General features: G+C 44.2%; 2 protein-coding genes across 2 annotated transcripts in view; both read right to left on the bottom strand.

Annotated features, from left to right (window-relative positions):
* Nucleotides 1–7,760, bottom strand: part of LOC126384018 (macrophage colony-stimulating factor 1 receptor 2-like) — an 18,721-nt gene extending 10,961 nt beyond the window's left edge. Inside the window, exons 1-7 of the mRNA XM_050034833.1 lie at nucleotides 6,701–7,760; nucleotides 6,192–6,497; nucleotides 5,975–6,117; nucleotides 5,736–5,898; nucleotides 3,618–3,993; nucleotides 3,302–3,417; nucleotides 3,014–3,122 (exon numbers count right to left, since the gene is read on the bottom strand). Of these exons, the coding sequence (XP_049890790.1) occupies nucleotides 3,014–3,122; nucleotides 3,302–3,417; nucleotides 3,618–3,993; nucleotides 5,736–5,898; nucleotides 5,975–6,117; nucleotides 6,192–6,360 (1,076 nt within the window). The 5' untranslated portion in view covers nucleotides 6,361–6,497; nucleotides 6,701–7,760. The remainder of the gene's footprint in view (nucleotides 1–3,013; nucleotides 3,123–3,301; nucleotides 3,418–3,617; nucleotides 3,994–5,735; nucleotides 5,899–5,974; nucleotides 6,118–6,191; nucleotides 6,498–6,700) is intronic.
* Nucleotides 7,761–11,742: 3,982 nt separating this feature from the next.
* LOC126388043 (uncharacterized) overlaps nucleotides 11,743–13,193 on the bottom strand; it is an 8,612-nt gene continuing 7,161 nt past the window's right edge. Inside the window, exons 4-7 of the mRNA XM_050040933.1 lie at nucleotides 13,073–13,182; nucleotides 12,122–13,034; nucleotides 12,078–12,088; nucleotides 11,743–11,989 (exon numbers count right to left, since the gene is read on the bottom strand). Of these exons, the coding sequence (XP_049896890.1) occupies nucleotides 11,843–11,989; nucleotides 12,078–12,088; nucleotides 12,122–13,034; nucleotides 13,073–13,182 (1,181 nt within the window). The 3' untranslated portion in view covers nucleotides 11,743–11,842. The remainder of the gene's footprint in view (nucleotides 11,990–12,077; nucleotides 12,089–12,121; nucleotides 13,035–13,072; nucleotides 13,183–13,193) is intronic.

The raw sequence follows: 13,193 nt of genomic DNA, 5'->3' as shown, positions 1-13,193 counted from the left end.
TAAATGGTAAACAACAAACATGGCACCACACCGGTAAGGTAAGACAACATGTTTACATGTCGTTTTCTATATGTTCTCTGACATTTATCCTAACGATATGAGGCGGTCTTTGTGGAGAAAAAGCTTGTTTAGTGGACTAACTTTGCACTTGAAAGGATGCCTGTTCACTTATGTTTTAACAGGTCTGACGCTACGGCTGTATCTAGGCTAACGGCTAACATGCTAACTATTATTTCTATGTCACTAGTCACTTGAAACAAATTTAGAACGATAGGAGACAGGTTGAAATAAACCGAAATTTCCCTTTAAAATTATTTCCTCAGTTGTCAAAATTATTTCCTGTTGTGAAAACCCAGAGTTTCCCTCATGTCAGGGTCAACATACTCAGAGTTTCCACTGAACCCACTCTCTGGAAGACCCCCAGGACAGGATCATTCTGATCCAGGATCAGATTTTAGGGACCCCCAATCCAGATTACCAGTACTTTACCTGGGCTGCAGGGGGCGCCAACATTCACACAACATAAAGGATCTTTCATTAATTATATGATGTTGTGTTTGTTTCCCTCTGATTTGTTTTTGATTTTTTAGTTTGTACGTCTGAAACACTGATTAACACGAGTCAGTGCAGACCTATGAACAGGTGCCTTTACGTTTCCTGTCTCACCTGAAACAGGTGAAATAAACAGGGTGAGGAACACAACAGCTGGACAGAAAGGTTGCTGCTGTTCTTATCAGAGCAGGTCTGAACATTTCTCTTTGTGTTTGTGTCGAGCTGTGAAACAATGACCAGCAGGTGGTAGCAAACATCAAGAACACCTGGAAATGATTCACTTTGATCTGCTGTCTAATCACAGTAATCCTATCAAAGTAATCTATCAAAGTAATCCTGTCACAGTAATCTATCAAAGTAATCCTATCAAAGTAATCCTGTCACAGTAATCTATCAAAGTAATCCTATCAAAGTAATCTATCAAAGTAATCCTGTCACAGTAATCTATCAAAGTAATCCTATCAAAGTAATCTATCAAAGTAATGCTATCACAGTAATCATATCACAGCAATCTATCAAAGTAATCTATCAAAGTAATCCTATCACAGTAATCTATCAAAGTAATCTATCAAAGTAATCCTATCACAGTAATCCTATCACAGTAATCATATCACAGTAATCATATCACAGTAATCCTGTCACAGTAATTCTATCACAGTAATCCTGATCCTATTCAAATGTGGCGCCACAGAGACCTGTGAGAACGTTTCCATTTTTGTTGTTTGATTCTGATAATTTATGATGTCATCATCCTTTTTTTTTTTACCTTAGTGTAGCGAAGGGGTGAACAGGCAGCCTGATGTCTCCTGTACTTAAAGTAACTGTGAAACAATCAGGTGCTAAATATAAATAAATGTTTATATATTTGACCTGTTTAACAGTTTTTTATTTTGTTCCTATATCCTGTATCCTACACCCTATTGTCCTATATCCTGTATCCTATACCCTATGTCCCATATCCTGTATCCTACACCCTATGTCCTATATCCTGTATCCTACACCCTATGTCCTTTATCCTGTATCCTACACCCTATGTCCTTTATCCTGTATCCTACACCCTATGTCTTATATCCTGTATCCTACACCCTGTGTCCTATATCCTGTATCCTACACCCTATGTCCCATATCCTGTATCCTACACCCTATGTCCTATATCCTGTATCCTACACCCTATGTCCCATATCCTGTATCCTACACCCTATGTCCCATATCCTGTATCCTACACCTTATGTGTTATAGCCTGTATCCTACACCCTATGTCCTATATCCTGTATCCTACACCCTATGTCCCATATCCTGTATCCTACACCCTATTTCCTATATCCTGTATCCTACACCCTATGTCCTTTATCCTGTATCCTACACCCTATGTGTTATAGCCTGTATCCTACACCCTATGTGTTATAGCCTGTATCCTACACCCTATGTCCTATAGCCTGTATCCTACACCCTATGTGTTATAGCCTGTATCCTACACCCTATGTCCTATATCCTGTATCCTACACCTTATGTGTTATAGCCTGTATCCTACACCCTATGTCCTATAGCTTTTATCCTACACCCTATGTCCTTTATCCTGTATCCTACACCCTATGTCCTATATCCTGTATCCTACACCCTATTTGTTATAGCCTGTATCCTACACCTTATGTGTTATAGCCTGTATCCTACACCCTATGTCCTATAGCCTGTATCCTACACCCTATGTCCTTTATCCTGTATCCTACACCCTATGTCCCATATCCTGTATCGTACACCCTATGTCCCATATCCTGTATCCTACACCCTATGTCCTTTATCCTGTATCCTACACTCTGTGTCCTATATCCTGTATCGTACACCCTATGTCCCATATCCTGTATCCTACACCCTATGTCCTATAGCCTGTATCCTACACCCTATGTCCCATATCCTGTATCCTACACCCTATTTCCTATAGCCTGTATCCTACACCCTATGTGCCATATCCTGTATCCGACACCCTATGTCCTATGTCCTGTATCCTACACCCTATGTCCCATATCCTGTATCCTACACCCTATGTCCTATAGCCTGTATCCTACACCCTATGTCCTATATCCTGTATCCGACACCCTATGTCCTATGTCCTGTATCCTACACCCTATGTCCCATATCCTGTATCCTACACCCTATGTCCTATAGCCTGTATCCTACACCCTATGTCCTATATCCTGTATCCTACACCCTATATCCTATATCCTGTATCCGACACCCTATGTCCCATATCCTGTATCCTACACCCTGTGTCCTATATCCTGTATCCTACACTCTATGTCATATAGCCTATGTCCTGTATCCTACACTCAACGCTCCGTCAGGTCGCCCTCAGGACAAAGTTTAACTGTTGTTCTGTTCCATTTGAATCAGGCTGTTGTTAGTAATGACCTCTGCTGCCTGCAGGGGGCACTGGCAGCACATGCTCAATCTGGATAGTACGTACGTGTCGTGGACACCGGCGCAGGTATACCAGAGGATTATGGGTGGTGGAAATCCAGAGCTGCTGCAGGTCAACATGTCCTTCTCCTGACTGATGACGACACTCGGAGAACCTGAGGGAGCAGTTTTTATTTTGTGTCTCTGTTGAGCTCCAAGATTAAAAATAAAATATAAACACTGACATCTTTAAATCTGATTTACTCTGCATCAACATGAGGAAGAGGAGGAGGAAGAGGAGAAGAGGAACAGGAGGAGAGGAAAAGGTTGAGGAAGACGAAGAAAAGTTTCTTACGGTAAATTCGGAGGTTGATGTTCTGCGAGCCGTTAAAGAACAAGTTAACAAAGTGGAACGAGTATTGACCCCGATCTTCCTGTCGAACCCGCCGCAGCAGCAAGCTAGCCTCCGACCTGCAACACAACAATACCACCTTAAAACAACAATACCATCTTAAAACAACAATACCTCCTTAAACCGTCCATAGCACCGTAACAAACTGCAACATGAGATTTTACACCTTAACAAACCTTAAGGTGGAATGTTTAGTGTCCCAGGTCTGACCTGTAGTAGAAATCTGAAAGCGTTAGCCTATGGCTGTTAGCATGCTAACCTGTAGCCGTTCGTAACGTAGCTCTCCAGGTACGCTGTGCTGTTGTTGATGAAGTGTGTTGAGGTCGTCCAGCGCCAGTTCCCAATTGGAGGATATGCCTCTATCACAAAGGTCAGCATCACATCCAGACCTTCGTACGCCTCCACTGTGCTACTGCCGCTAATGTTAGCGCTGCTATCCCCATTCACATCCATTCTAATGTTAACATTAGCAGTTAGCTCCCCGTTCACCTCCAATGAATCACTACTAACGTTAGCTGCTAGCTCTTCTTTCACCTCCATCAGCATGCTGCTAACGTTAGCCACCAGTTCCTCGTTGACCTCCATGGTCTTAGCGTTAGCATTAGCCTGCAGGTAGATCCTCAGGTAGGGTCGATCTGGTGAGGAAGAAGAGGAATAGGAGAGACATTCAGTTTGTTCATCTTCATCCTGAGAGATGCACCTGGAGCTGTCTCAGCCTCCGCATCAGATCTGTGTGCTCCCAAAATGTTTCTTATTCCAACAGGGGATCACCTGGTTCTGATCACCTGGTTCTGATCACCTGGGCCCAGTATTTCAAAGTGATCTGATAGGATTATCCTGGCCGGATTGGATTAAATCCTGATCTGATCTGAAAACTGGGTATTTCAACACAGATCCTGAGGATCAGGATTCAGATCTGGTAATCCAATCCTCCCTTTAATCCAGATAAAGGCTGCATTTGGATATTTCAAAAGTTAAGTCAGAGATCTGGATCAATTTGATACCAAATTTCAGGATTATTTGGATACCACCTCTGAGGTGGATTTGACAAAGCCTCAGCTCCACTTCTCCTAGATATTGATGTTCATTACACTTAATCTAAATTAGTGTTTTAGTTGTAAGTAATTTCAAGCATAGACAAATATTGTTTGGCCATACTTCCTGAAACCTCTGTAAATAAGAGTAACAAATACAGACCTATTTCTCAACGTCTAGTTTCACCTAACATTGTAACTTGTTTGTACCAAAACATCCAACATATGTTTGTGGTCAGACAAAGGCAAGGAAATGCAATGCAAATTTATTTGTATAGCACATTCTTTTCTTTACAGAGAGTGACAGAAACAACACAGGGATTAACATAACATCTGAGGTGAGCTTCTTTTCCAGAGGTTTTATCTTCAATTCTGTCTCTCTCTGCTGAAGCAGCATCAGCTTGAGCTGCTCGTCAGCCAATTCAATTTGTCTCTTCTCTCTCCCAGTCTCCATTCTCTGTCAGGAATCCACAATAGTCACAGAAATTGTTTAAGTTCAGAAAAGCACATCACCATCATTACTGTAGCATACCCAAACTCGATCCTCTGACATTTCTGAATGAACCGCATAATTCATACTAGTCCTGTGTATTTTTCCTATACTGCAGCAGTCTGCTCTGCACACATGTAAAAAAAAATTAAATAAATCCGCTGTGTTGGCAATAACATAACGTTAAACTCTGAACAGGTTGGTTTAAAGAGTTCATGTATGACATATGGCCTTTTAAATTAAACCATAGACCGTAAAATACATCAACAAAGCCAGCTACCTTACTAGCCTGCTAGCTACTTAACATGCAAGTCAATGGAGCCGCGTTAGCTACCGTTAGCATGACCTCAGCTCAATTAGAGATCGGTACGCCCACATTTGAATTAGGTGACAATTCAAATAGCGGGCTCACATGAGATGGTGGGTGGCCTTCGTATGGTCTCAAAAACGCTACACATTAGATAACGGTAAACCTACATTTTGATGTGAAAGCTGTGTTACCAACTGCTCCTTTAGTGAAATAGTCCGCCAAGTTTCAGATCCGGGGGCGGAGTCGTAAGATTTGGAAATCCGTATCCAGTCAGATTGGGATCAAGGTGATCCACCCTGGCAATGTTTTGAAATACCCAGATAAAGTCAACAGGATCACCTTGATCCCTGACTGAGAACAGGAAGATTTCACTATCCGGATTATTCTGATCCAGATTACATTTTGAAATACTGGGCCCTGGTTCTAATCACCTGGTTCTCATTAGTTCCCTCTGGTTCCCACAGATCAGAGGTTTGTTGGTATCTTTTTTTTTAACGAGTCATGATCTCGTTCTTTTATCTGGATTTGATTCGTTGATCTTACCCACAACTCTCAGCTGCGTGGTTGCCGTGGCGACTCCAGCCTCGTTGTGAGCAGTACAGGTGTAGGTGCCGCTGTCCGTCAGAGTGACATCAGAGACCATCAGAGTGCTGTTCTTGTACAGACAGTTGCCATGGCGACAGCTGACGAAGACGTGTGGGGGCGTCTGGAAGAAAGAAACAAACAGTGAAGATCAGAACAGGAAGTCCATCAGGACAGAAGACAGTCAGGTGACCTCTGACCTTCCTGTTCGGGTGAGTCCAGGTGAGGTTGTAGAAGTTGTTTGGGTTCCTGGCCAGACAGGTGACCTCGAACGTCTCTCCCTCCAGACGGACAAACTCATCCTGACTGATGAACAGGGACGGAGGATAACGCAGTCGCAGCCCTGCAGACAGACAGATGGACGGGTCACTCAGTCAGACAGACAGACAGACAGACAGACAGACAGATGGGTCTTACTGCGGGACACCAGCAGGTTGACAGGTTTGGATCTGAACTCTCGTCCCTCCTTCCAGCCTGAACAAACATAGCGTCCTTTGAAGGACATCTGCAGGTCTCGGATCAGGGCTCCTCTCTGGGGGTCAAAGGTCACGTTCATGCCCTGAGGCAGGCCCCGCCCCTTGCCCATGGCGCTGTCATGTGATTGGAGGGTGAGGTTTGTCACCGACGGGTCGGTCAGCAGACACCTGAACAGAAAGTCCTGGCCCTCCTTGACATCAGGGAGACGATAAGGTGTGACGAAGATGCTGTCGGGGTCAGCTGGGTCTGACAGAGGTGCATCATGGGAAATAAAGGCCAGTTTTAAGTGTTAGAAACATCGGCAGGTGACAGCAGGTCAGAACCAGTCTATGAGGTCTCTGGAGGTCGGATCTGACTCCGCCTTCTTAAGTACGGCACATATGACGAGGACAACTCAACTCAGGGGGAGGAGTAACTCTGAGAGGGGGCGTGGCCTCAGTGAGTCTTACCTTTGACATACAGGTGTATCCAGGTGTTGAGGTGTTCCAGGCTCTGGTTGATGTACCCACAGCGATACGTTCCAGTGTGTCTGGGGTTCGATCTCCTGATCTCCACCGGGTTCTGCAGTCCGTCCCGGTACAACAGATTGAACGCAGTGAAGGTCCAACCAACTGAAATGTTACCATGACAACTGAGGATGAAGGTGGAGCCAGCGGTCAGAACCACCTCGGTTTGGTTTGGCAGAAAGTCGGAGTTGAGACGGATTGACGGAGGACCAGGAGGATCTGAAACAAACACATCGTCAGGTCAACAACAACTCTGTAACACACTGACAGTGATGACGGCACATGGCCACGCCCATATGTGCTGATGGGTGGGATTATAACACCTGACCCCGCCCACCCACCAACAGACTGCAGGGGCTTCTTACGGAGTCAGCTAAAGTTTCTCTGATCTTATAGTCGTCTCTGAGGTTCTGGCGGATCTTTGTCTCGTTCAGACTCTTCTCTGTCACACACCTGACACCTGTGGGGTGTGTCCAGGTGAGCTAATTTACATACTCAGCCTTGATTGACAGTTATTGTGTGCCATGATACTGGTCATTTCCTATGTCGTGTCTCCACACACGGTTTTAAAGTCGGGGACCTTTGTTGAAGTTTTATTTGCTGTACACACAATGACACACAGTAACACACAGTAACACACATTGACACACAGTAACACACAGTGACACACAGTAACACACAGTAACACACAATGACACACAGTAACACACAGTAACACACAATAACACACAGTAACACACAATAACACAGTGACAATCAATAACACACAGTGACACACAATAACATACAGTAACACACAATAACACACAGTAACACACAATAACACACAATAACACACAGTAACACACAGTGACACACAATAACACACAGTAACACGCAGTGACACACAGTGACAATCAATAACACACAGTAACACACAATAACACACAGTAACACACAGTAACACACAGTGACAATCAATAACACACAGTAACACACAGTGACATACAATAACACACAGTAACACACAGTGACAAACAATAACACACAGTAACACACAGTAACACACAATAACACACAGTGACACACAATAACACACAATAACACACAGTAACACACAGTGACATACAATAACACACAGTAACACACAGTAACACACAGTGACACACAATAACACACAGTAACACACAGTGACATACAATAACACAGTAACACACAGTGACATACAATAACACACAGTAACAAACAGTAACACACAGTGACATACAATAACACAGAGAAGTGACGACTGTTTGGATGAAACAAAATAACTTTATTTAAAATCAGAGAAGAAGAGTCGACACAGCAGAATTTACAACAAGAGAAGAAGAGCATTTTTCTGTGAATGAAATCAGAAACATCGTGAGCTGTTGATTGGCTCAGCCAATGAGTTGCTGTGATGTCATCAACAGGTGAGAAAGACAACATGTGTTCACCTTTATTGATCATTTATCAACATGTTTCTAATAAATTTCCTGATTTTTAATGAAAAACAATATCTTAATGCTGAAGCTTGATGATTAGCATCATCATTGATTAACATCAGTCTCAGTGATTAGCTGGTTACTGATTATTGATTAGCTGGTTACAGATTATTGATTAGCTGGTTACTGATTATTGATTAGCTGGGTAGTGATTATTGATTAGCTGGTTACTGGTTATTGATTAGCTGGTTACTGATTATTGATTAGCTGGGTACTGATTATTGATTAGCTGGGTACTGGTTATTGATCAGCTGGTTACTGGTTATTGATCAGATGGTTACAGATTATTGATCAGCTGGTTACTGATTAGCTGGTTACTGATTATTGATTAGCTGGTTACTGATTATTGATCAGCAGATACAATAAAGTTAAGATAAACGTCCAGTTGAATAACTCGATCTCATTGGCTCAGAACATTTTCCACTGTCGGTACAATCAGAGGATCTCATTGGCTGGGGGCGGTGAGCGGTGGCGCAGCAGGTTTTTTGGCGAGTTCCTGCAGCTGGGTGGCGATACGTGACGTCTGCAGCAGTAACGCCTGATGGTTCTCAACCAGCAGACTCTGGTGACGAGCCATGTTCTGCAGGTCCTGGATCTGCTGGGAGCCCTAGAGACACCACGTCAGAACACTGGTTAGACCGGTTTCAACCAGATCAGACGAGGTGACATCATCATCAACATGTGATCAGATTCAGGTCGTCAACTGACAGACTGTCGTTTAGATTACACCAGATTAAACCAGAATAAACCAGATTAGACCGGTTCGGTTTAATCTGGTCTGAAAATCCACACTGTCAGTGAGACCAAGTCTGTCATCTTACTTCAGCCTGAGCTCTGAGCACATCGAGCAGTTTGACCACCTCGAACCAAACTACACTAAACTGAGCTAATCTCAACTAAACCTGAGCTAAACCTCAGCTAATCTCAACTATACTAAACCTGAGATAATCTCAACTGAACCTGAGATAATCTTAACAAGACTAAACCTGAGATAATCTCAACGAGACTAAACTTTAGATAATCTCAGCTAAACTAAACCTGAGATAATCTCAACTACATTAAACCTGAGATAATCTCAATGAGACTAAACCTGAGATAATCTCAGCTAAACTAAACCTGAGATAATCTCAACTATACTAAACTGAGATAATCTCAACTGAACCTGAGATAATCTCAACGAGACTAAACCTGAGATAATCTCAATGAGACTAAACCTGAGATAATCTCAACGAGACTAAACTTTAGATAATCTCAGCTAAACTAAACCTGAGATAATCTCAACTACATTAAACCTGAGATAATCTCAACTATACTAAACTGAGATAATCTCCACTGAACCTGAGATAATCTCAACGAGACTAAACCTGAGATAATCTCAATGAGACTAAATCTGAGATAATCTCAACGAGACTAAACTTTAGATAATCTCAGCTAAACTAAACCTGAGATAATCTCAGTTAAACTAAACCTGAGATAATCTCAACTACATTAAACCTGAGATAATCTCAACTGAACCTGAGATAATCTCAGCTAAACTAAACCTGAGATAATCTCAAATGAATTTAACTAAACCTGAGAAAAACTACACTAAACTGAAATGTAACCCAAGATAATCTCAACTAAATTCAACTAAACCTGAGATAAATTCTGTCTCAACTAAGATTAAACCAGATTAAACCCACCTGAGTTCCCAGAGTTCCTAGCAGTTGGGCCACCTGCACCTGACCTCCGGCGACCTCCTTCTGGATCAGGACCAGCTGTTTCAGCAGATCCAGGACCTCCGTCCTCCACCGCGCCTCCATCTGATCCTCGATCAGCTCCGCCAGCCTGGGGGCGGGGTCGCCGTCCGGTTGGGTGGGTGACTGGGCTGCGCCCATCGTCATGGCAGCAGGCAGGTTGTCATGGTGATCCCCTGCAGTGAAGACGCCTGAAGTCAAAACTTCAGTTTTTACACGACACGAACAGAATTCAGGTTCCTGTGATTTTCACAATAAAAGTCCTGTTAAATTAAAACCCAAAGTAATAGGCCACCTACAGAGGCTTTTAATGTGAAATATGTTGTGATGTCTGACAGGGACAGAGCGGCGCCGCGAGCTCATTAATATGTCAAAAGAATTATTACAGAGCGTGACGGAAATATTAAACAGTCTGACAGGATCAGAGTGACGACTCTGACAATATGACAGACGTCGAGTTCAGGGTGTGACAGAGATATTACAGGAAAACTACAGCCACACATCTGAGTAACAACAACACACACACACACACACACACACACACACACAGCACCATCACGAGCTACAACTACTCCAACTGTTAGCTGAGGCTGAGTAACTGTGCGTTCACACTAAAAGCTGCCAGAGCTGCAAAATAGCTGAATTTGCTCGAGCAGCGCCGCTGGTAAAATATTTGTGGCAGCTCAAGTTGCTCATGAGTCAAATTCTGAACGTTCGATTATGCTTCTTGATTTAAAGGAGCTGCAAAGCAGGTTACTGGCTGGAGCACAGAAATGTGACAATGAAAACAGAATAAAAAGTCTAAATAGTTCTGACATTAAACATCAGAATAAAAAGTCTAAATAGTTCTGACATTAAACATTAAACACACAGCCTGTGTTGTGTTCAGGCATTGTCACGTAAATAACAAATTCCAGCACTTGAATAGGCCGTAGCACAACACAGCAGCATGTCAAGTGGGCCGAACCCGAACCGAATATGAGCAAAAGTTTTTGATTTGTTACCCCCCCCCCGTGTCAGTGGTTTGGGTTCGAGTGCGATGGTGGTAAGGAGAGCAAATGAATTGCATTCCCGCAAATAACAAGCATTCCAGAACACAAAGAAATTGTATAAGTACGTGCGCGTGCGCTTGTCCACACTTGTGTATTGATTCAACATGGAAGAAGACATACTTGTAATTTGTGCTGCCGTGTGGTACCTGTGGATGTAGCCGCCATCAGCTCTGGGTTCACGATATCCTCCGGGGCCGTGAACAGCACGGGGAATACCATGGGCTGGTGCAGCAGCTGCGGCTGGATGGGGAGAGGTTCCAGCGCTACTTCAGGCTGCTGCTTGTTTTGAAGTAGGAACGAATGTTTGGTAGGAACTAAAAGTTTCCGAGGATGTTCTCTGGGTTCCACACAAGTGATGGACATCTACATTCTGATTGGTTGCTGGTCATTTGCAGCTCAAAACGCTTCTAGTCGCCACATGTCCATTGAAAATGAATTAGACCTGACACCTTTGCAGCTCTGGCAGCTTTTGGTGCGAACGCACAGTAACAGCTGCTAACATGCTAACATGCTAACTCTACATGGTTGATACGGTTGTTTATTAAAGTCACAGAGTAAACAACAACAACACTAATGTGCCACTAAAGTTAAACCATTTGTCCCAAAACAATAGAACTGGATAAATAAATACAGCCTGAACTCCTCCTGAACTCCACCTGAACTCCACCTGAACTCCACCTGAACTCCACCTGAACTCCAACTGAACACCACCTGAACTCCACCTGAACACCACCTGAACTCCACACGAACTCCACCTGAACACCACCTGAACACCACATGAACTCCACCTGAACTCTACCTGAACACCACCTGAACTCCACATGAACTCCACCTGAACTCCACCTGAAGACCACATGAAGTCCACCTGAACTCCACCTGAACTCCACATGAACTCCTCCTGAACTCCACCTGAACACCACCTGAACACCACATGAACACCACCTGAACTCCACCTGAACTCCATCTGAACACCACATGAACTCCACCTGAACTCCACATGAACTCCTCCTGAACTCCACCTGAACACCACATGAACACCACCTGAACACCACATGAACACCACATGAACAACACCTGAACACCACATGAAGTCCACCTGAACACCACATGAACACCACATGATCTCCACCTGAGCGCCATATGAACACCACCTGAACTCCACCTGAACACCACCTGAACTCCACATGAACTCCTCCTGAACTCCACCTGAACACCACATGAACACCACCTGAACACCACATGAACACCACATGAACACCACCTGAACTCCACCTGAACACCACCTGAACTCCACCTGAACACCACCTGAACACCACACGAACTCCACCTGAACACCACCTGAACACCACATGAACTCCACCTGAACTACACCTGAACTCCACACGAACTCCACCTGAACACCACCTGAACACCACCTGAACTCCACCTGAACTCCACATGAACACCACCTGAACTCCACCTGAACACCACCTGAACTCCACCTGAACACCACCTGAACACCACCTGAACTCCACCTGAACTCCACCTGAACACCACCTGAACACCACCTGAACTCCACCTGAACTCCACCTGAACTCCCCCTGAACACCACCTGAACTCTACACGAACTCCACCTGAACACCACCTGAACACCACATGAACTCCACCTGAACTCTACCTGAACACCACATGAAGTCCACATGAACTCCCCCTGAACACCACCTGAACTCCACATGAACTCCACCTGAACACCACCTGAACACCACCTGAACTCCACACGAACTCCACCTGAACACCACCTGAACACCACATGAACACCACCTGAACTCCACCTGAACTCCACCTGAACTCCCCCTGAACACCACCTTAACTCCACACGAACTCCACCTGAACACCACCTGAACACCACCTGAACTCTACCTGAACACCACATGAAGTCCACATGAACTCCACCTGAACACCACCTGAACTCCACATGAACTCCACCTGAACACCACCTGAACTCCACCTGAACACCACTCCACCTGAACACCACCTGAACTCCACCTGAACACCACCTGAACTCCACCTGAACTCCACCTGAAGACCACATGAAGTCCACCTGAACTCCACCTGAACTCCACATGAACTCCTCCTGAACTCCACCTGAACACCACCTGAACACCAC

This window comes from Epinephelus moara, chromosome 3, assembly GCF_006386435.1.
Source record: "Epinephelus moara isolate mb chromosome 3, YSFRI_EMoa_1.0, whole genome shotgun sequence".
NCBI classification, from domain to species: Eukaryota; Metazoa; Chordata; class Actinopteri; order Perciformes; family Serranidae; genus Epinephelus; species Epinephelus moara.
This window is presented reverse-complemented; position numbering and strand designations above follow the sequence as displayed.